Raw genomic sequence first — 24891 nt, 5'->3', positions numbered from 1 at the left:
CATGTTGTCATAATTACAAGGCAGGAGCCCACCTTGGCCAAACTTTTCACTGTTCCTTGCAGCTCCTAAGGGGTTAACTCTGACGTAATCTGTGTCCTCTGTCTTTGGGCGAACAGGCAACTCCTCAAACTGGGGAAAAGGGCAATAACAAGGAATCACTGAGCAGGAATAACACACAATGAATGTAGCTGCCAAGCAAATATCATCAAGAGCTGATAATGAACATGTGTTCTGATCAAAGACTGTATTCTGCACTAAGTCAGCAACATGCAGCCCCATCTTTAGTGTCTAATAACTTTTACACTGCAGCACAATGCAAAATATGAAGCAGGCACAAGAGAGGAAAAAGCTCACTGCCAACTTGGTGCTGACAGTCATGTCTGTCACATTAACATTGGAACATCAGTCCAATACAGTCAGTCAAGAATCATGAGGAGTCAGACAATGAGACAGATTGGTGACAGTAAAATAATTACTCATATGCTCTGTCCTAGTGTAATTATCCCTCTTTGCAGAGGGAAACTGTGCAGTGAGGAATAATTTCACTTTTACCTTAACCTTAAATGGTTTCAAATGTTGGTCTGCTTGTCTGACTGTTGAAGTAACCAAACTTCATCTTCAACTCACCTCTTCATCCAGGCTGCTTGAGGTCTCCTTATCATCCCCTATAAAGATAGATAGCAACATTTTCCATCTCTCAACTGAGTTACTGTTCAACTGAATTACATTCATACTGCCCATCTGTCTGCAATTTGAAATGCAGTCTCAGGCCTCTGGAACAGACACTTGAATCAATTGTTCCAGGGAGTTCAGCTCCCAGTTAATGTTGGTGGCTGAAAGTCTAGATATATCCATACAACTCAACCCTTTCACAAAACACACACTCATCTGATCTGTTGTGTATATACAAATATTTATTGGTATGGCATTAAAAATGTAACTGTACAAACAACGTTTGTTACGTTGTGGTCAGATAAGAGAAATCATTCATACCTTCAGCCTGGTTATCAGGTGGGGGAACCTGATGACGATGGTGACTGTAATACTGGGCGACTGAGTTTGCGTACATATTTGCATGGACGTTAACTGCTGACAGCGGTGTTCTCCTTACAAACAACACACAGCACCTTTGTCTGAGTCTTTGACCTAAAACACAACACTGTAGTTAGATCTTATTCATTTGCAGTGAATGTAACATATACAAGGAAAAGAAAACTTAAATCTACAGTACAGCAACAAAGTGTAGTCGAGCATTTCCTTGAATCGGGTTGAATTTTTGATTTATTAATGATATCAATTCATTAATAATCCATTGTATTTATTTACCTGTGTCCCACATTTAAAGTGCAACACTGTTAACATAGTAGGACCCATCCACTAAAAAAATGTAACATTCCTTAAAACAGTTATTACCAGGGAGTTACATCTTCAAGACTTTGGACAATGGCCATGTCACATGTTAGTACCTTGCTTTCATTTTCTCTTAATATGTGGGAAAGTAACATGTTTGTTTAGATGTTGGCTTTAACATGTAATGTGTTAGTAGGTAGTTAACAGTATGTCAGTTAATGATAATAAACACAGAGTGAACTCTTGGTCATTCCAGCCAAGCAATCTATCCACCATAACATCAAACTACAAACTGACTCCTCAACCCTCACTCCAACCAGGGTGATGAGAAACTTGGGTGTCATGATTGATGACCAGCTGTCCTTTTCAGACCATGTTGCTGCTGTCTCTCGGTCGTGCCGTTTTGCTCTATACAACATAAGGAAAATCAGGCCCTACCTCACTCAGTACGCCACCCAGCTTCTGGTACAGGCCATGGTTATCTCTCGCCTTGTCTACTGCAATGCCATTCTAGTAGGTCTTACAGCTTGTGCTGGGAAACCCCTACAAATGGTTCAGAAAGCCCAAAAGGACTCATGTCACTCCATTAATGAGTGACTCCACTGGCTACCCATGGCCTCCCAATTCAAGTCACTAATGCTTGCATACAGAGCTACTACTGGGTATTCACCCATCTACCTAAACTCCATAATACAAGTCAACGTTCCTTCCTCCAATGAACGCCGCCTGGCTCTGCCATCCCTTCACACAAAGCAATCCCAGTCCCGGCTATTCTCATCTGTTCTCACCACGATGGTGGAACGAGCTACCACATGCCATCAGAGCAGGGGTGTCCCTCTCTAACTTCAAGAAGCTCTTGAAAAGTCATCTCTTCCGAGAACACTTCCTCTTATAACACCTCTAACTCCTAACTCCTAACCTCTAACATGCACTTCCTGTGCTCTTCTTCTATCCCCTTACAATTATCTTGTATTGATTGCACTTTTTGTTAACTCTTACTTCCTTCTCTAGGTATTTACCCCATTGATGTGATATGAACTATGAGCTCTTACTAGTATGTATTGTCAGTAGATCTGTATTTGATGCTCTGTTGATGCTTGTATGTTGTTCCTCAAATGTAAGTCACTTTGCATAAAAGCGTCTGCCAAATGAGTAAATGTAAATGTAAACACAGAGAAACTTGCTTGCAGAGATGCAAAAACGGATGTCATGAAGGTAGTAAAGCCAGAAAAACTGCTTTGCAAAAGCTCACTCCTACACCAGCAAGTCCTGAATTTACCCAGAGCAGTTTGCTTCTTCTGGTTCAGGCTCCGCGTGTCAGGGTCAGGAGAAAGGCTAGTTTTAGGTACATAGAACATTGAACATGTGCTTCCTATGCACAACACTTGTGACTAAGTTTGGGTACTTATGGGGAAAAGAGAAACAGGAAGGCTTTACTCAATTAAGGGCAAATGGCTTGGAAATTGCCTTGACATGATAACTCTTGCTTCTGCCAACCTGTAATTTGTAATGCGTACAGGTAAAAATGACATCATGTTTACTGCACATTTTATAAAGGTGTAGTAATCTAGTGGTGGAGTCACTGAATCATGTATTTGTTTTATTTTATTTTAGGCAACTAGAACTTAGCAAGAAAACAAGACAACAAAATAAGATTGTTGACTTAAAGAAGAGCACAGCCAAATGTAGAAACCGGATCCAGCGGATTAGAAAGGGACATGCCTCACCTCAAGCACAAATCAATAAGCAATCCTCTAATGCGAATCTAAGAAATTCACTTTTGTTTCATCCTTTGAAAAACTCAAGAGTGATAACAAGGAAAATACCACCTTTAACAGTTGGCAGAAAAGTCCTTGAGACTGTCTGACATCTCTCTGTCTGTCAGCAGATACCAAAGGAAGCTGCCACTCAGAACCGCTTGTGCCCAGCAAAGATAAGGTTTTTCTACATTCATGATGATTACAGTAAAGCTATCAGCGGGGTTACCACAGGGAAAAGGCTGACAATAACAAGAGCCAAGAAAAGGTGCAGAAGAGGAAAGTTCCTCTCTGAAAATGTGGACTCCACCACCTCCTATTCGCCCTTTCTATGTTGTCCATCCCTCGCTGGCAGTTTAGAAAAAGCTATACCAACTTTGTGTCAATATCCGTGCTCAGTCTGTGAACTGTGACCCCTGAATAACAGGTGTATGTAAGGGGAATGGTCAGATTGCAAAACCAGATGCTATTCCGTATCCAGCCAATAAAATACCAAAGGTTATGTCTCCTTTACTTCAGCAGTCAGTTGAGAAACGAATGTGGAAATGTCAAAGGTCACCCTCAAACAGCAAGTGGAGAGCACTCAGGAGGAACTCTAGCAGAGTCTCACACCCAGTGAATGCCTAATCCACATCTATTTATGGATGGGGAATGTGGTATTATGGTTGTAAATATAGCTCTGAGATTGTAAACAACTAGCACTCTGTGTCTCCATCAAAATGTAAAGGTCTGACCCGCAATATGGCAGCACCTGAAGCCAGTGCTTGACTGTGTCAAAAAAGAGCAAACCACCATCTCTGCGGTCCACTTCTTCAGTGACGGCCCATGGACACAATATAGGCAGCGAGACCATTTCTACCTCTTTAGTACTGAACTCTTCAACAGAGGGTTTGAGGCTGGGTTTCTTTGAAGCCAGTCATTGGAAGGCTGCCTCTGATGGGTTGCTGGAGTGCTCAGGAGGACAGCTTGTCAGCCAAGGTACCAACATTCCAGATTCTGCTATACTTTTCAAGGTACTGAAAGCCTCCCAAACAACCATCAGGCTTTTTTATGTGGAGCTGTCGAAAGGGCAGTGGAGGGAATGCCACTGAACAACCCTGCTGTGGCATCAACAGTGAGGCTCCACCCGGTGGTCACTGTTGGCCCAGGAAACATTAAATACTGTGATGTTAGCTGCCTTATTGTCACTACTGCATTTAATACATTAGGATGTTCTTTAATGAATTACTACAATGATTCCAATCATTATCATCTCTTTTTTCTATTGAGATTTTGTATGCTTTTCTTAAACATCAGATTCACAGTCAGCGAAGACAATACACCTGTTTGAACAACATTTGAGAGGCTGTGGTTGCTGCTTCAGCGAAAGTTGATTGTGAACAAATCAAGAAACTGATGCAGTTCATTTTGTGTCTCTTCTTCTCGATGCGCTTTTTGCGCCCCACTTGGAATTAAAGAATGAAATTTCTGGCACATAAGGTGCATTTTCTAAATAAAGAAACGTTGAAAGTGTTAGCAAATGCTTTAATTCTGCCACACTTCGACTATGCTTGTACGACATGGTACAGCAGTACCACCAGGAGAATAAAAGTTCAACTGCAAATGGCACAGAATAAATTAGTCAGGTTGATCTTGAACCTCAACAATAGGACCCACGTCAGCTCTTCTGAACTGAAGGATTTAAAATGACTGACAGTTGAAAACAGTGTGAGGCAGTTGAAACTGAGATTAACACAAGATTTTGCATAGGAATGAGCCATGGTATTTTAAAGGTTATTTTAAGCTTATTAGGAGCTCTCATAGCTACTCAACTAGCGGCAGTGCCACTGACATAGTACCTTGTAGATTTAAGAGCTGTTCTGGGCAAAACACCTTTATATACACAGCAGCATTGGAATGGAACTCCCAGTTGAGATTAAATTAAATCAGTCAGATCACTGTTTTAATCGACCATGTGGTGAATGGTTGTTAAATGCTAATTAGATTGAGTTTTTATTCAGTCTTAAGGAATATTTTTATTGTACTGCAGGTATTTGTGTTTCTTTTATTTTATTTATTTGTATTACAATGTGTTAGGTCTTTTGGTTGTATTTTGCAAGGCCACCCTCACCATCGGATGGCATTTTTATGCATTTGTTTGTTTTGTCTACTTAAGAAAGGCTGGAGGACAAGGAGGGATTGTCCTTTTTGTTCCTGTCTCTTTGAGAAACAAGCAGCCCTGTGACCAGTGTGTTGTGTGTGTGTGTGTGTGTGTGTGTGTGTGTGTGTGTTTTAGTTTTCTTTTGCTGTCTTATTTATTTTGAGGAAGGAGACTTGTGGCCTGGACTATGAAGCGAGGTAACAGGCTTATCCAGGTAACTTCAGGAGTAACTTTGTGACGCTGGATGTAACTTCCAGATTAACCTGAACTACGAAAGGTGGATAGGTGTTAACTGAGGTCTGTTGCCATGGCAATTTACGCTGCCTCTCTAAACTGCTCAGATCAAGTTATGTTTGTGGTTTACTCGAGGTTACCCTGTATACATGGACTACACACCAGTGTTAATGATGAGAAGTATTATAGCTATTAATTCACAGCATTTGATAAAATCTGTTTCGATTTCATCCTGATTTTTTCCACTGCGGTTGCAGCTGAAAGGATGTTATTCTTAACACAATAACATTATGTTCATACAGCGAGCACTGCAACCCCTATGATTTTAGGGAGGAGATGTTAATTTAATAACGGGATGGAATTTTTTGAGATGTAGCCCATCTGTAGGCTATAATTTAATTCTCATAACTGTTTTCACATTTAAGATTGACTGTTTTACATGTCCAAAAAATACGGAGCCAGGGTAAGGGTTAATAGCCTAAAATCGGAAATTCCCTGAAATTAAAGTTACAAAAAATTCAAATCACTCAACCTACACCCAATTCACAGCAAAGTCTCTTAAGGTGCATGATAATATAGTATTGTGGGCAATCACCTATAGCCCATTTTCCACTGCATAGTACCAGCTCGACTCGCCTCGCCTTTTTTGGAAAAGTTGTACCTGTACAGGCTACCAGGTATTTTTTTGCGTATCACCTCCGTTGAGGTTCCAAGCGAGCTGAGGCGATGCTAAAATGTGAAGTGAAAACTATTCACTGCATCATCATTGCGCACGCCAGACAGAACAGAAAGTTTTATATTTTACAATTTCCTTATGTAATTTCATTACTAAATCCACTTCTGAAAAGTTTTGAGGTGAGAAATCAACTCTGTAGATTTTGAATATTGACAGTTTTACGAGAAGTGATGGCAGAACAAAAATGTGCTTGAAGGTTTTCAGAGTTGAGGAGCCAACCTGCGTGAAGAGCTGGCGAGGTCGGCCAGCCGACCGCTCACAGAGCCCTCTGGTCCCACCGTCACACGTGTGTGTGTGTGTGTTGACTTAAGCCAAAATTGGGGACATTTTTTGGAATACACCCCAGTTGATTGGGCTTTCCAATTGGGGACGAAAATTACCGTCCCCAAATTACCGTCCCCATTCTCCAACATGCATTTCTGTCCTAAAATCGCCACTGTCCCCAAAATCACTTATTTTAAATTTTGTGTGTGAGTGTGTGTGTCCCCCCCACCACCCTTTTACTAGAGTTAAAGTACTGTATGTATAACTACAAATAAATACAGGTAAATATACTTAAAGCCTTTTATAGAGGATGATTTATTATTTAAGATATGGCTGTCCAAGTGTGCTGCCATTGCTATGTGATGTCAGAAAACGGACTCTAGACGAAGTCGGAGAAGATTTTTTTCTAAGAACACTAAGAAGATTTGAGTCACATCGGGAAATCCTGAAGTTTGAGTTTCCAGGAGCTCAGCACTCCACAGAGTCGGATCTCCCATCATGTGGAATGGTGTGACACAAAAACCGAAACTGCCAAATGCGGACAACTCAAGTGAACAACAAACCGCACCTGTGTCTCTGCGACATGTGCCAGAGGAAGAAGTTACCTACAGTTATAGTGGTTCAGACTGACCTTGGCACACAGGTACGATAACTAATAACACATCTTTTTCTAATGTAAAATGCAGAAGGAAATGCAACAGGTGTCTGTAAAATGATTTGTCACATGAGTGTCCCCATTTTGGTGGCAGTAGAATGTGTGTTAAATGTCCCCAATTGTACGGATACTCTTATGTATTGGTGCCTCAGCAAGTTTACCTTTGAGAGGCAGACATTGTTTACTGTTTGGTATACAAACAGTGTTCACATTCATAATGCACCATTCTTCCTCTGATATTTGGACCTCAAAGTATGCATCCATCTTACACTACCTTTATTCACTGGACAGCCTGGACTGATTGATGGGGTTTCAATCATTTGTATATCCATGCTAGTTTGCCAGTAGCGCCGAGTCTGTGTTCACGCCCCCACCCCGTCATGCAGACTGGTGTGCAGACTAGCTCCAGTTCTCAGTGAGTGAACACGGCAGCTGGACCGGGACCATGGTGAGCCTCCGAGACCGACAGAGGCCAGTTTGACCACTGGAAATACAGTACTGAGGTGTTTTTCTTGCCAGGGTTGGGTCTTAGCACCCCGAAGATGAGTAACTTAATAGAACCACTAGCAGCACAGCTAATTGACCGAGCTAACTAGCCGCAGATAGGGGCGTCTGTGGTCCCCGTTAATCGGAAGGTCGGCGGTTCAATCCCCGGCTCCTCCAGGAGCTGCATGTCGAAGTGTCCTTGGGCAAGATACTGAACCCCGAATTGCCCCTGGTGAGTATATGAATGTGTGTGAATGTTAGTTTCTGTTTGAGCACTTAAGCTCAGTGAATTAATGTGTGTGGTGAATGCAGATTTAGTGTAAAAGTGCTTTCAGTGGTCGAAAAGACTAGAAAGGCGCAATACAAATACGGAGATACAGGCAGACAGGCTCCAGTTTTTCAGTTCAATTTAAGACTTAACTCAGATGTCAACAAAATGCATTATTAGTCACATGAAAATCTCATAAAACCAGCAATATATCATGGAAACTTCTGTACAATTTTATGACAACTAATCAAAATGTCACAAAAACTTTGATGGAATTGCCACTAAAATTCTGGTAAAATGTTAGGACAACTCAGACAGAAATGACCCAAAAACTGGTAGAATGCCATGAAAAATATTTAAATTAAAAGAAAAAACTCTGCCAAAATGCTATAAAATGCTGGTACTGGGGTAAAACATTATGGCTTTATCTGCACGTTTCACAGTATTACTATATAAAATTACATTTATTCTTTTCTTCACAGAACCAACAGGAAAACAGAATGGGAAGCAGAAGAAGTTGATGCTGTCGAGAAACACATGATAAAGTTCATCAAAACTTTCACTGTTCCTGCAAAACGTGACTGCATGCATGACATTTAGCAATCCAGTACTCATTGTGCATTTTAAAACTGACTTAGCATTTGAGTTTTACTCTAAAATGTTCAGCCAAAGCAGAAACAACAGCTCTGCCTTTTGGCCAGTATTCAGTCCTCAGCCTCAATGCAATGTATTAGCAGTAGCAGCTGTGAGACACTGGTTCAAAGCTCAGAGTTGAAAAGTCTCTGGGCCTTTCCGAAACTAGACCCTCGCCACTTCCGACAAAGAGTGAACTCTGGTCGGAGTCACCCAATGGGGTTTACATACAGCAGACAACTTTCGGACGAACTACCCTCTCCCCCCAGCGTAAATAGGATCTGACATTACCGCTGTAGCCTAGGCCTACTCACTACTATAATACGTATATCAAATAAACAATAGTTGTATTAAGATTCAGGACTGATGTTGAGGAAAAGTGTGGATTTTTTGCAACAACGAAACTGAAAGCATTTGTCATTAATTTTATGTTTGTGTCGAATATTTCTTTAAGAACGTGACTTTAGACATCACGAAAAATAAATATATTATTTTATGAAAAGATTGATATTCATTGTAAAGAAAAGCCTAGGCTATATATTTAAACATCTTTATCCTAGATGAAAAATATTACATTCACAAATGCAACATTTCATTATAAATCAAATATTATACTAAAGCATTATATAATCTGAAGAATTTAAAACCTAAGTATAAAGACTTAACTATTTTTCTTTAATGCCTTTGTTGTTTGTTACGCGATCCCCCTGTGTATCTACAGTAGTTATGCCATGTTCTATTCTGTCCTTTAATGTAGGCTATTTTATTTTGGTTGAAGATTTTCCCATGAGATGAATACGATTCAATAACAGCAACAGCTTTTTTGTCTATCAGACAAGAGCCTTTTTTAATTAAACACTATATAACATTTGGGCTATGTTGTTGCCCTGTGAATGGTGATATGAAATTTTAGCGTAGTTTCGGAACCGGCGAAGTCACGCAGAACTCGCATTTGAAAGAAAGGTCCCCCATCGTGCAGTGTGTAACACCCTTTGTGTTACACACTTTCAACAAGCCAGCATCATTGCTCACTCAACATCTGAGGGTTTAACAACCCACTACCACTCCACCCTCATTGGTTTCGGATGCCACTCAATGTGGGGGACCCTCCACATGAATGCAAAAACGGAGTAGAAGTAGGTGGGGAGAGGGCAAGCAGTTTCGGCCACTGTTGCATTCTGTTTAAAGGGGCATTACGGTGTTTTCAGCAGCCACTAGTGGTGCGGTTCTAAGATTGCAACCAGGTGTCTGCTCCTACGCGTGCTTGCTTGAACTCATGAGCGAGCATTATCCGAAACACAACCACTTTCATACAGAAATCCTGCAATAAACTCAGGAACACAGACATGCAGTCTGTGGCTTTTCTCCAGACATGTTCAGGCTACATTCCCAGCTCAGAGGCAGCTCAACACAGGCTCCGTACCTTTCATTCAGCGCAGCGAGCCGCAAATTGGCACAATACTCCCGGAAAAAAGGACAGCGGCTATAGACAGACAGGGAGAACAGTCAGAGCTGGAAACTCTGGTAAACTCCCACTGCAACGTTACAGTAATAGTTTTATCAGCTGCAGGTTGAACTAATCCATGCTGGTTACATGGTAACATTACATTAATTGCATTTAGCCGACGTGCTACAGCTTAGCTTGCCTGCTGCCTTTCAGTAACTAACGGTTAGTGAGCTGGACTGAACTGTTGTGAGACTTTATAACAGTTTGACCGCAGTAAGTAACTTTACTGTAGTGTTAGTGGATGGCTCTTCCTTTGTGTTGTTGTTGCCATTTTGTTGCAGTATTGTATATTATGTGGGTCACGTTAGTTACAGTGACTGAGAGGTGGAGAAGTGTGTACCTGAGAATCGGTAAAACCACAATAAATCTAAATTGAACGTTACTCAGCAAACAGCTGTGGATCTGTGCTAAGGATAGCTAGCTGCCTCTGCCCTGTATCACTATAGGCTAGTAAACTAAATACTCCACATTTGCTTTGTACACATCCATTCTTGCTAGCAAAAATCAACACTTTGACATAATACCGGTGGTACACAGGATAGTAATATTGGTCGTGTTAGCTGGTGAAGTAAAGTGGAAAGTGATACATCTTTGCATCGGATAATGTTATCAACTGCTAATGAGCTAACGTGACTCTCTCCGTGACTTTCTGGTGTGACTGTTTTTACCCGACATCATCTGAATCTTATTTGGTCTGACAGGCTTCCTTACATAAAACTTTGTTGTTTTTATCCTTACATGGAGTTTATGTTGGAGTGTTTTATGGTGTTAGTGGACTGCATGTCGTTAGCTGCGGTGTTGTTGCTGTAGTCAGAGATGCTTGGGAGCACTCACAGAGTTGAATCCGACCCGGTGTCCTCACATTTATAGCAGAATGGTGGTTGACGCAAGCAACAGAGAAAACAGGCCTGTGCTTCCTTTCTAAGTGAGTTTTGAGCCCATTTACAACAAGGGAAGGAAAATGTGATTTATCAATAAGTAATTTCATTAGAAAAACTACATATAGCCCCTTTAACATTTATTTTGTAATAATTGCCCTTTTTGTTTTGTAAAGCATCAATGAGGCTGCAACAAATGTCATTCTCTTTAAACATTATTTCTTGCGTTTTGTACTTTTGTGTGGGTCTCCTTATTGTTTGTAACATTTACTTGTTAAAAATTTAATTGTCTTCATGTTTTGTGTTGATTCAGTTAATTTTAACTCTCCAACCCTCAATTCAAATGACTTCCCTAACATGGGGGATGAGGCTATCTCAAGGTGTGGAATCTCTGGCTTGTAAGAAAGAAAGACCCCAAAGATGACTTCTGTCAGAGTTTGTGTACAGCCCAAGTCCCCTAAGGTTGCTTAAATAATCGTTGTCCCCAATCTCTGGGGAAAAAATCAGACGGGGGGAAAAAAAGCAGTTTTGGTAATAAGGGTTTCCCCCACATCTGAGAATGGTGGCAGCTTCACTCTAAACCATTCAGAAAGTGGTGTCCCCAAAAGTGGGTGTTCTGTCATCCGACCCCAAAGGAGGCCTTAGTACGTGTGTATGTGTGTGTATGATGTTGCAGCCTTGCAAAGAGAAGGGATGTGGTTCCTTGAAAAAAACACTATTTTTCAGAGAGTTTCTCTCATAAATGTATGAATACAATGTCAGAGAATATATTCAAGTTTTTGACTTATAGATTTGTGATTATCAGTTTCTCGTAAATCTACCACATTAATCTTGGAAATTCTTTTCCCCTCTCCCTTGGCTCCATTTTTTAATTACAATGGACATAATGTGAGTCCATAAAATACATAATCGAAAATTATCCTATGTGAAACATAGGATATTTATAGGAAAATGTGTTATTTTGTAGGTATGCACTTTTTTTGCCTGTTTATGAACACCCCCATTCAATTTTCAACAATTCTTTTTGCAGTTAAAAGGGCTCACGATCACTGCGGGTATATACTATCTGACAAAAGTGAGTACACCCCTCACACTTTTGATTTCAATATTTGATTATATCTTTTCACGTAACAAGACTGAAGAAATGACACTTTGCTACAATGTAGTGAGTGTAATGTAGTGAGTGTACAGCTTGTATAACTGTAAATTTGCTGTCCCCTCAAAATAACACATCACACAGCCATTAATGTCTAAACCGCTGGCAACAAAAGTGAGTATACCCCTAAGTGAAAATGTCCACATTGGGCCAAATTACCCATTTTCCCTGCCCGGTGTCATGTGATTTGTTAGTGTTACAAGGTCTCAGGTCTGAATGGGGAGCAGGTGTGTTAAATTTGGTGTTATCACTCTCACACTCCCTCATAATGGTCACTGAAAGTTCAACATGATACCTCATGGCAAAGAAGTCTCTGAGGATCTATAAAAACAAATGGTTGCTCTACATAAAGATGGCCTAGGCTATAAGAAGAGTTAAGGCAGTGCTGGAAAAATAATGGTGGCCCCACAAAATATTGACACTGTGGGCCCAATTTGGACATTTTCACTTAGGGGTGTCCTCACTTTTGTTGCCGGTGGTTTAGACATTAATGGCTGTGTGAGGTGTTATTTTGAGGGGACAGCAAATTTACACTGTTATACAAGCTGTAACTCACTACTTTACATTGTAGCAAAGTGTCATTTCTTCAGTGTGGTCACATGAAAAGATATCACCAAATATTTCCTAAAATGTGAGGGGTGTACTCACTTTTGTGAAATACTGTAAGCTGTGGGTTGTGCTGCATTCTTATAATGATGTAATAATGAATGACATTTATATAGCGCTTTATCATAGATACTCAAAGCGCTTCACAGTGAATCACCTCAACCACCACCAATGTGTAGCACCCACCTGGGTGATGCACGGCAGCCATTTAGCGCCAGAACGCTCACCACACATCAGCTTGAGGCAGAGAGGGAGGGAAACATTGAGCCAATTACTATGGGGGATGATTAGATGGCCAGATGGTGAAAGCCAGGTTGGGCAATTTGCCATGGCACGAGGGAACCCCCCACTCTTTGCGACAAGTGCCATGGGATCTTTAATGACCACAATGAGTCATGACCTCGGTTTAACGTCTCATCTGAAGGACGGCAGCTCCTATAGCACAGTGTCCACATCACTGCACTGGGGCATTGGGATCTTATTATGTTGTTCTTTAATTCGTTATATCCAAACGTTTAGCTAATAGAATGTAGACCGTCAGAGGCAGAGCCCAGACCGTTGACTAGCAGCGCTGTAGTTTATCGTTGCCTAGGCAACCAGGTAGCCCACATGTTGTATTATGTCATACGTTAACAAAGAGGATGAATGAGGGAGCCTGATCGTTAATGCAATTGTGTCATGACTGAAGTAGGCTTAAAAGGAGATAAGATAATTGTTTTGTCTTTTTTGTCGGCCGCCATGATGTTAGATTTGACCGTTAATGTGTCTTTAAACTCCTCATATCCTGACGCAATCAACATGCATTCTTCTGGGGAAAATACAGAGCATGCACAAGCAACATGTTATTCACCGTCGTAGTAATGTTTGACAACAGTGTAGGCAGTCAGACTTTGTCAACCCTGAGTTTGCTTGATTACCCTGAGTTAACTCTGAAGAGGTTGAACTCCCTTCATAGTACAGGCCACTGGTAGTTCAGTTTTCACGGTTTTGGTTTTGTTAGGTTAGATACTTCCTTTGGATAGTTTAGGGGTGAATCCTGGGTCCTTCAGCCCTTGGTGAGCTAGCCCAGTCTTCCTCACTTCTTTTGTTATTTTGGCCAGACCTCCAGAGTCCCATAGTTTGATTAGAATTTTGGTCATTTACTTTGTAAATAAATTAATTTGCTTATAACTAATCATCTGGTGGTGTCCTTTGATTTGTTGCTGGTCACACTTGAGTTTACTTTAGTTGTGGCCGCAACAGGTGGTCATGCCTCAAAAGTTTAGGTAGTTGCATCCGTCTGAATGGCATTTTACTATTTTTGACTTTTCATTGTCAGTTCAATCTCTTTTTTGGCCTATTTTACCTGAGGTAATGAAGCTGCACACCTTGATATAAGGTGTTAATCTCCTTAGGCCAAACTCTCCTTTATTACAAAAATTCACAGCACCTGATATGCTTCAGTCCAATGAGCATTCAACTTTATACGGCTGTTGTTGTACAGCTGAGTTGGAAAATATGCATAAAGATTATGATGTGGTCAAAATACTCACTTGCCTAATAATTGTGTGCGCAGTATAGCAGTATCATGTTGCTTTATACATGTTTCTATTATTTCTGACAAGTTATATTTATTATAATCCTGTAATTATGCTGCATTTAAATGTCAGTGTGCTCTCCACCGATCAATTAAACAGCAACAACATTGGACGAAAAAATAACCTAACTCCACACAAAGATCCCTTCTATGAATATTCATGATACATCACTTTCTTGTAGGTTGAATATTTTTCTTGCCCCTTTGTTAATCAAATTGTATTAATTAAAATGATAGATGATATATTGTGTGAAATCATTTATCATACGGTAAGAATCTCAAGTGGGCATTTATTTATAATAAATTATAAAGTGTATTGCTGGTACTTACCCTTGCATGTGGTGACAGTAACACACACAATGATGATAAGAAGTATTACGCTGGTCAATACTATTATGATGCCAACTCCATGCTCTATGCCGCTATTGGCTCTGGAAGACAAGAATATTTAGTGTCAGGAAACTTCAGAGTTAAACTGGCTGCAATAAATGTTCTAATACTAGAAAAAAGAACATGTAATACAACTTTGGTAGAACGTTCCCGGGAGTTATGGGCCTCACAGCTGGAATGACTCGTTGAGGAGGAGGTGCTGTAAGATGGAGAGTAAAATGTGATGTCACTGAACATAGAATGCATCTTCATTTGCCATGATGCAGCATGTCTGACTTTCATGCAGGAGACCAATCTGCATCCTAGCACAAACTTGGAATACCATTCGTCACTTATTAACTGGAACCAAGATTCTGTGGGGGGGGGGGGCACATTGCAAAAGCACTTCATATGATCCTGTCAGGGTTTGGATGTGGTGAGACGTGAAAACTGGTTTGCTAACGTTAGGGAAAGATGGTTTCAAAGTCAGACACATTTACAGTGCAGATACAACATCACACACAACCTTTACAAATATTTGAAGAGGTGGTATTATGCTTTTTGCCTTTTTCCCTCTCCTTTATTGAGTTATATACCTTTTTTGTGCATGTAATAGGTTTGCAAAGTGAAAAAGTCCAGTCCAAAGGGAGTTCCCATATCCCACAGAAAACTCTGCTCTGAACTGCCTGAAAACACCCTATTTGTAGTTCAGCCGCTTCCCTTTCATCCCTGTGACGTCACAGGGATGAAAGTAAAATGCACATCATATAACGTTTACCAAGCGGCTAGTCCGACTCACCCTCAAAAGACACCGGTGGAAAAACAGTGAGCTGCAGCACACAGCTCTCCTCTCCTTTCCAAACACTAGCTACCCTCCAGGCAGTCAGTGGACATAAAGTTGTTACTGTGATGTAGAGACAGATCTCAGTTAAAACTTTATAGATGAAAGATACTTTTGTTACAAATTAATAACTCGTCAATCTGAAACTCTTGCTCCAGTCCATGTTGCTAAACCGGTAAGGGGATACACAGCTAAACCGAAGCCGTTTTTACCGGCTTCTCACTGACCCGCCCTTCTCTGCTTCTGATTGGCTTGAAGCCCTTAACTAGGAACTGCGCATGTGCAACTCCCAGCAAAAATCATGTAGAAGCAGGATGTATCACTCCATAGCTAAAACGAAGCCTTCAACACACAGGGTGAAAAGAGGAGCTGCAGCAATGTGCAGTATGACAAAAATATGGTGTTTTTTTTCAAATGAAACAATGAAAACCTGTTCTGGTACAACCCCTAAATAAGATTTTGAACTTGGAAATGAGTATAATACCACCTCCTCAACAAAATAACATATCTGCTTTTTAAACATAAACGTTTAATCTGCAGTATTGTACATACCGATGACAACAATTCGAACCTCTTTATTCCCGGGTGAGCAGCGATATGTTGTTCCATCATCATTTGGCGTCACACATATTTCTAATGTGACTGAGGTTAATGTCTCTAGTACATTCTTTCTCACTTGCAGACAGTGATCGTAACTCACTCTACACCAGTAAGTGTGGTCATAATAATAAAAGTCATTATACCTTGCATCCCATCTGTCCCAATTATACCTGTTAGGTTTAAAACAAATGAGATTAAGCTGGCTGTAAGCAGTGACCTTTACAGTCCCATTCTTTACATTATATAATTCCACATTTACAACAGGATTCTGGATCAAAGGTTTCTGGTAAACACTGGATCTTACAGTGCTCCCTGACGTCTTTGCCAAACACTGGAAAGATCTAATATTTGAGCAAGCAACGTGATCAATAGTCAGTACTAGGCAGACCTGAACCTATCGTCTACGCTCTTCACTGTCTCAGGACACTCTGAATCGTCACATAGCCAATTTTTCCAAAATTCCTGCAACTCCTGGGAATACTGGCACATGATCTCAAAAGGCTTGTCTGGCTTTGGCCTGTCCTGAACGGGACTGATGTGCAAAAATTTGGGTTTGTCTTTAACCTGGAGTTCCACTACACAGGCCTTTGTCTGATGTGGAAATATCTGAATAAGTCGGTAAAATCCTGAATCGTTGTGTGTCAGCTGGTGCTTCTCCAGGGAGAATGAGCCATGACTGTCAAGGATCTTGAATTCCTCTCTGGTTTTATTTTTAGAACTCATGATTGTGTCTGGCTGACAAAATCCTGCACTGTCCAAGCGGCACCAGTGTTTCTCTGAGGCGGCTATGATGTCCAGCTCAGTGCCACATGATATGATTACGGACTGTCCCTCAGTCCCAATCACAACAGTTGGGTCTTGATCTGACAAAGTGAAAAGAAAAACAGTTATGCAACAGTTTGACTTTAGAGTCACTGATGCGTGCAAATTATTGACAGTAGAGAGAAACAATCAGCTTATTGGACTTAAAACTTTAAATGCAGTGATTAACTAACAATGTACACATGATCAGTACTGTAGGCCACAGTCACTAATGGAAAAGGTGAACTTTGTTCCTGTTGTTTTCACAGACTAATTCATAAATACCATAGACTATATGAGAATCAATGTAGTGGAAAGTATTTAATTCACAAAAACAATAATACAGTTCTGAAAAAACGCTGAAATGATTCTGAAGACCAGAGAAATCAGAGAAATGTTGTCAAATATAGAAATGATGCTGTTGTGTCCTCAGTATACATTACTCTTATTGCAACGTGTTTATTGCGGCTGTGGCTCAGGAGGTAGAGCGGGTTGGCCGTTAATCGGAAGGTCGGCGGTTCAATCCCTGGCTCCCCCTAGTTGCGTGTCGAAGTGTCCTTGGGCAAGATACTGAACCCGAATTGCCCCCAGTGTATGATGAGTGTGAATGTTAGTTTCCGTTTGAGCACTTAGGCTCAGTGTATGACTGGTGAATGCAGATGTAGTGTAAAAGCGCTTTGAGTGGTCGAAAAGACTAGAAAGGCGCTATACAAGTACGGAGCATTTACAAAATCTTTTTTACACCATTTTACATTTGTGGTTGCATAAAAGATATGCATTTGATCAGTGTTCAGGAGATTTTAGAGTTCATTGATTATACACATTTTCAAAAAATATAGGCCTATCTAATTGACCACAGGTTACAGTGAACTAAAGGTTCTTCACATATTGCAACATGTGCTGCAAAAGGACTGAATTCTCTGGGACAAACTAGTGATTTTGACATATTCTGAATTCTATTTTGCGTCTAGGCTCTGTCGTCACTCCTACAGTGACACACAGCAGGGAGTGATGATACTAACATCCCCCCTTGGGAAGGTAGAGTCAGAGTCAAGTGGATGCTGGACTGGAGGTGGGGCTTTTGAAATGCTGTCTGAACAGCAGCAGTAGTTTTTAGGTGAGCAGTGTGGCAGATGGTGTATTGAATACATCGTATATGTGATTATAGCGGAAGACTCGAGGAGAAAGCTCGAACCAGCTTGCAGGCTTCACTTCATTTTATCTAAAATAGGCCACAATGTCACAACCTTTAGAACTGAATTGCAACAAAAGGCAATTCCTTTAAAAAAATCCTTTTGAAAATCAAACCAGCAGTCCAGTTTGACAGAATGTGAAATTTGTTGAAGATTGGATCAAATTTGAGGGCTGTGAAAAGTGTTTCAGGCAGAATTCAAAGAAATCACGTGTACATGAAAGATGCGTACAGATGCAAGGAACTGAAGGGGGAAAGTAGCCCAGCACAGAACATGTACTGCTCAGAATATACTGACCAACCTAGCCTTAAGAGCAGGTGAGACCTCTCTGGCTGTTTCATTTGTCGTTAATGATTGTTTGCTCTGATTTGTCTTGCAGGTTAAATATGCTTTATGACAGTGATTCTATTGATGCTTATTTGACCAAAAGCAGAACAGTGTTCAGAAACATGCAATGCACTCTGTTGGTGCATACTGCGGAGAAGATCTAGGAAGGTCGCTTTGGGTCTATCAGTGTGAAAGCTTATCATACAAACACAACCCTGTGGTTTGTAATATGTGATCCTTTGCAAAATGTTGTGACCTCGGTTTTGGTGATAATCAAGTTATCAGTAGAATTATGCTGTTACCAAGTAATCTACCAGAAATATGAGCCTGCAAGTATTAGTCTGTCAAAAGCCACAGAGTTAACAAAAGTACAGCAAACATAGTAGAACTTACCTTCAAACACATTTAACTTGTACTTCTGCCATGTTGAACCTGAGCACTCATACAGTCCAGAGTTACTCTGCTTGAGTCCAGACAAGTTAAAATATTTCTCTGTGGTTTTATAAGAGACTGTCACAGGGCTTGTTACACCTAGACACCTTGTGCAGATCAGATGGTAAGGGCAGAAACACAAGCTCGCACTGCTGGAACACACAAGTGTTACAGAAGCATTCTTCCTCACATTGATGGTCAGCTCTGATCCCCGAGTACCTGGAATGACAAATTACTGCTATTACTATTGTTGTTGTAGCTACAGATGATAAACTATGGTTCACATGTATGTCCTGTATATATGTTTTCTCTTTCATGTCCCACACGTCAGATTATGCTTTTACCAACATACCGTGCTCTCCATCTGCAGAGTGCACAGGCTGTGTGAAGCTGACCAAGATTATAGCTGATACAAAGCAGGATGTCTCACAAAACGGAAGCACTTGAAAGTTTCCACTGTGTATCAAATGCCTCAGGATGACAAGATTACTGACTCATACATATTTAACATGCAATAGTGGCATATTTAGAGCTAGAGTAGGCAATGTTGGAGAACCAGCAAGAAACAGCTATGTTTGGAAAAGAAGGTATGTGGTAGTGGAGCAAGTATCAAGCCTCGAGAGCTACCATGAATGAAGGGAAGCTCTCCACCAACAACCAACACAGTCTCCCACAAATTTAGTTTGTGTTGTAATTTGCTTTATCAAAAAATGTTTTGGAGGAAATATGCCTGGATTATGTGTCCCTATTCATGTTAATGATAAGTGCTGACTTTTACAAGGCTATTTTAACCTGTTTGGGGCCCTGGTGGGACCCCGATCACCCTCTGTCGCCTTCAAGTTCCCATCATGTCTAGTGCACACATCAGACTACACTGTACATGGAAGACTGGCTCATACTAATCAGGCCTACGTTTACTGTGTGTCAGTTCCTTTGTGGTAATTTGATGAAACACATCTTTATTTAGGAATATGTATCATATAATCACAATATAAACTAAAGTAATAAAGGCTGTGAAACTTAATTTGGACACACTACTTGAGGATGGACTTAGTCATGCATATTCTCAAACCAATGTGTGTACTAATTACACACAAACCAACTGACACACAATTCACCTGGGGTGGTTGGGGCCCCAGAGGGCTGTTTCCCACTATGCCAGGTTGATAATCAAGCAATACAAAAGCATAGCAAGGCAGAGAAATTCGAAACATTAAAGAGACTTGTAAAACGTCATTATCCTGAAGGACAAGGACAGTGTTGGCAGATTGTCAGGTGAAGTAAAAGACAATGATGATAAGAAATGTTTAAATATCTAATCCTGGGTATTAAAGGTAAAAGGACTCTGACACACATCTACCATCAGTAACAATTGTCCAAGAAACTGTCAGGCAGACCAGGTACATTTACTAGAGCAACTACGTGGTGTGGCACCCCGTTAAATCGCTTCTAACATGTTAGAACACTCCATACACTTTCATTGTTGTTATGTAATTTTTTTAATGTAGGCCTACACTTAATATTAATAATATTATGATGTGTGTGTGTGTGTGTGTGTAGCATGAAGGAACTACAAATTTAATTTCTTTATGCAGACTTGTGCTGTTTAATGACTAATAAACAACATTGTACCTTACTTGTACCTTGTAATTATATCTATCGATCAAACCAGATGAAACTAATCAGTTAGCTAAATTTCATGTGAGCATATGTATAAAATGCTATATACTGTATATATTATGTAACCCCTGCATTTGAGTTAAAAGGTGAATAGATAGTAGCATACAAGTGTTGTCATATTAGGCTCTGTAACTTGAAGAGGTATCTTTAACCTCTGACCCTGAGCTGTGACAGACTATGATGTTTATTTTAGGAGAGGCCTCTACTTCGTCCATGTAGATGGCAATCACGTTTCTAAAATTGTGACTGGTTAAGCGGCGGGAACAGGCAGAGCAGATCAGAGTATACCGGTGTTGTGCCGAATGTGTGTGTTTTCTTTGGAGGTAGCGACAAGCTGCAGAAGAAAGAAAAGTGTAATTTAATTAATTTACAGAGACAGTTAGTAGACTGGCTAGTTTATAATAAGTTTGTCACACTGCTACACAGTTTTGTGATTTGTACTGTGTGTGAGAGCTATTAGTCTGCAGACAGCAACAGGTTAGCACCTTCGCTAACAGCAAGCTACGCGTACAAACACTGGAGCCCTGACAGCGCCATGTGTCACCGGTTGTTAACATTATGCCTCGAGGGAGACCGTCCTGTGCCTGTTTTCATCTTCATCTTTCTGAGAGGTGAGAACAGCGGGAGTCACCTGGATGATGCTGTGAAATTGGGCTCAATGTTACTTAGGAAGGATAAACATCGCAACAGGCGCTCCACTGAGCAGCACAACAAATACTGCGGGGGCACAACGAGTCGCCGGACTGTCTGAAAAACTTCAGTCACCCAGAAGTTTGGCCAGAGGAAAAACCGCTGTGCCGCCTTTCTGTGGTGCGTGAAAGCATCTTTTATCATCCTGACTCTGCTGCTGGTCCCTGCATGGGCAAATTGTTGTGCTGGATTGGTTGAGACTAGGCTACGGATTACGGTTGTTGTCATATAGCCACTTTCATAGTGGTTTATTATTCTTGATTATTAGGCCAATATGCGGGCCCACTGCTGTTTGAAAGGTACGGAGCTGGGAATGGGATATATAATATTGGCGGACATTCTTTCCATTATGATTGCAGGATCTCTGGATCCCTAAAACCTTGTTGACTTCAGCAGTGTTGAGCTCACTGCTGTTTACTTTACTAGCCCTGTAGGCTCATTTGTTCGGAGCTTGGTTGTGTCGGCTTAAATATTGCATTCTTAATTTAGGTTTGTGACTGTTGAGAATATTTCTTAGGTGTCTTAATTGAACAGGTCTAGCTTAGAGTAATGTAGCTGACCCCATAAGTGTTTGACATTATAGCTTTAGGTATTTCTCACACGTACTTGTCCTCGTCAAGAAGACAACAATAGACTGATTAGCTAGAGACAGTAGCTCAGACGGGCTAGCAGATTGTTCTCTGGGAATCTTACAAGGTTAAGCCATACAAGAATGTTTACAAGAAAAGACTCCACAGATTAGAGTTCAACTCTTGGATAGTGAGAGATTCCAATATGACGAAGCATTGGAATCTAAACATCAGATAGATAGTTGTTCCAGGTGAAGGTGACCTAATAAAGAAACCTACAGGCACTAGGGGGAAGACAGAAACATAAAAGGGACCACAAGATGTTCTCCTTTAGATTTGGTATTAGCATTTGACGTGTTCACATGTTGTATGCTGGCACTGTATCTCCTCGGCCGGGCTCAATAAACCATGCTATGTTAAGTCTTCATCAGTCTCCAAACTTCTTCACACCTGAACCTGGCTCACAACAATATCATTTCAACTGTGACAGTGATACTCCTGCGATGGACTGGTGACCTGTCCAGGGTGTACCACGCCTTTCGCCCAATGTAAACTGGGATTGGCTCCACCCCCCCCGCGACCCTGTACGCAGGATAAGCGGTTGACGATGGATGGATGGATGGACAGTGAGACTGTAACTTGTGTAAATAAACTCCTCTTTCTCACTGTGTTTTGTGGAGCCATGCTGTTTGTTGACATGTTAAAATACACAGTAGTAAGAGAGAGTATGGTAGTTTTACTGGTATCTATGTTTTGAAATGGATGGTGCCCCACTATTTTTACATAGGAATATGACAATGGTCAAATCGGTGGTTAAAAAGTGGGATATTTCAAGAATAACTATCGTAGTTGTTTGTAACAAGAATAACACCAAACTGGTGAAATAGTATGTTAATAAATAATTACACAACTCTATACAGACACATATCAAAATATATATATATTTATGCTCCATGATGTCTGTAATCTTGAGTAGACTTGTTCCCAGTAAATGTTTTGTTCCTCCCCATCAATACACTCCTACAAATAAAAGCTAGATTTGTCTTTTTAAGGAAAAGGTCAACTAGCCTATTTAAAAACAATTAATTGCCTAACACATAGAGATAATACATTAAACAGGATTTTATGGAATGTTAATTGAACTGGTTAGTTAGTTAGTATACGGACATTAGACAACTAGAACGCCTATCATTAACTGTAAAATGAAAAATAAGAAACCAGTAATTCAGTCTGTAATTCCTTAACTTTTAGTGTTTAGTGTGCCACCCCAGGATTTTCAGTGGCCCCGTCTGGCCACCCCTAGAAAAATTTTCTGTGGGCCGCCACTGGTAAAATAACAAAGAGTAAATTACAAAATGGAGGTGATGAAAATGCATGTGAATTGAGTGGTAAATTTTAAGGTGAAGGTTTACCGCATGTAGTTTTTGTTCCTGCTGAAACTATCAATCACAAACCACGCCCCTGACAAACTGATCGTGTTTTTGGCTCTCAACTTTTGGTATGTCTTTGGCATATGGCCTCTGAGTATGTTTTTTTTTCAGAAACTTTCTCTTAAAATGGAGTAACATTCAGGTCAACAACCCTCCCTCGGATTTATTCTTCTCTAATTTTAACTGTTTCAGCGATCAATCAAGAGAAAAAGGGGAATTTACTGATGAGCTACCCCGCAAGACCAGGAAGCAAGGTAAGCAGGGTGGCGTGCAGTGGTGCCAGATCCTGCTCATGAATTCCAGCCCAAAAATTGAACGCCAAAACGCACACAAAACCGCCCAAAATATGTTATCAGTATTTATGTCAGTATTTTAACTTCCACGTGTCCTTACCTACGGTTACATTACATTTACATACCTTACATACTTTATATACAAGAAATACACACCAGCAGCCAAAGCATAGGCCTACATAAATAAACTGTTTTAGGTGCATTAGCGCCACCTGCTGGACTGGAGTGTAAGGTTTTAATGACAGCATCAAAACCTTACGGTAAAAATTACTCCACACACTCGTTTGTAAGGCGGCCTCCTGTATTTTTGCAAGTCAAATTTATTTCCTCCAATGACATGACAACTTCATTCAGGCATAACTGACAGATGACTTTTAGCGCAGCGCCAACGGTGTATGTGTGTGTGTGCAGGGTGCGAACTACGGGGGAGCCTCCCCTAAAGAGGACATCAGCTCCCCTAAAAGCATGATTTGTGATATTTTGGGGGGTCTCTAAAATATTGACAGGATGCTTTATTGCCATTAATTTCTATATTTCTCTATCCATCCATGCGTAAATTTGGGAGCTTCAGACTTCATTCAGCCAGAGCGAACGATCACTGACCGTCAGCAGCGAGTCGGTCGCTCTGCAATCTCCTGGCCCAGTCCGCTCCACTCCGTCTCCGGTGTACGGGTTGTGTCGCTAGTACGGCGGACGTGCTGTCAACGGTTCGTTATCATTCGTCTGGCTGGATGAATATTACGCACTACTGCAGCTGGGGGCTTGTTGAATAAAGGCCTAAGTATACATAAGGCCTAAAGGCCTAAATACACATAAGGCCTGAATCCTAGATTGATTGCATAAGGCCTAAATCCTAGATTGATTGTTAGATTCTTTTTCTATATTTATACACCTTATCAATGGTTTGCAATATGTTATAACTACTGAGTGTTTTACTACTGAGTATTCTTTTAGTGTGAAGTCTGACTGCTGAGTGTTTAAACTACTGAGTGTTTTACTACTGAGTGCTTACTACTGAGTGTATACCTACTGAGTGTTTAAAGAGTGAGTTTAAACTCATATTTTATTCTTATATTCTGTGTGTTTATCACACATTATTCCTATACTCTGTGTATTCACGTGTGCTTTTTTAATGAGCAGAGGAGCTGCTCAGGCCGCGCAGGCAAAACCTAGCCAACCGTAACCCGCTCATTAGAAGCAAGGCACATGCAGAAAGTCACGTACGCCAGGGCTGAGATCATCGCGAACTGAAGCCAAGAATGAGATCATGACATGTTGTGATTTATGGCGCCTGGTACGGCTAGGTACTGCATGCAACCAAGCTCTGCGCTGCCGAAAGAAAACTTGTATGAGACAAAGCACTCTCATGGTTGGCATTGCTAAATCATATAATTGTTCATTGAATCACGTTATACATGTA

At 40.8% G+C, this 24891-nt stretch overlaps 1 protein-coding gene and 1 long non-coding RNA gene across 2 annotated transcripts in view; both read right to left on the bottom strand.

Annotated features, from left to right (window-relative positions):
- Positions 1-16406, bottom strand: LOC119885514. The gene is made up of 6 exons (XR_005441355.1): positions 16009-16406; positions 14772-14835; positions 14577-14677; positions 994-1146; positions 628-665; positions 1-129 (listed from the first exon to the last, which is right to left on the bottom strand). It is a non-coding gene; the product is annotated as an uncharacterized LOC119885514 (long non-coding RNA).
- Positions 16407-16434: 28 nt separating this feature from the next.
- Positions 16435-24891, bottom strand: part of LOC119886492 — a 53974-nt gene continuing 45517 nt past the window's right edge. Inside the window, exons 2-3 of the mRNA XM_038697267.1 lie at positions 18771-19028; positions 16435-16919 (exon numbers count right to left, since the gene is read on the bottom strand). Of these exons, the coding sequence (XP_038553195.1) occupies positions 16435-16919; positions 18771-19028 (743 nt within the window). The remainder of the gene's footprint in view (positions 16920-18770; positions 19029-24891) is intronic.

The sequence above is a fragment of the Micropterus salmoides genome, unplaced genomic scaffold (assembly GCF_014851395.1).
Source record: "Micropterus salmoides isolate LMB-PRFRI ecotype aquatic unplaced genomic scaffold, ASM1485139v1 Ms_hic_scaffold_4, whole genome shotgun sequence".
Lineage (NCBI taxonomy): Eukaryota > Metazoa > Chordata > Actinopteri > Centrarchiformes > Centrarchidae > Micropterus > Micropterus salmoides.
This window is presented reverse-complemented; position numbering and strand designations above follow the sequence as displayed.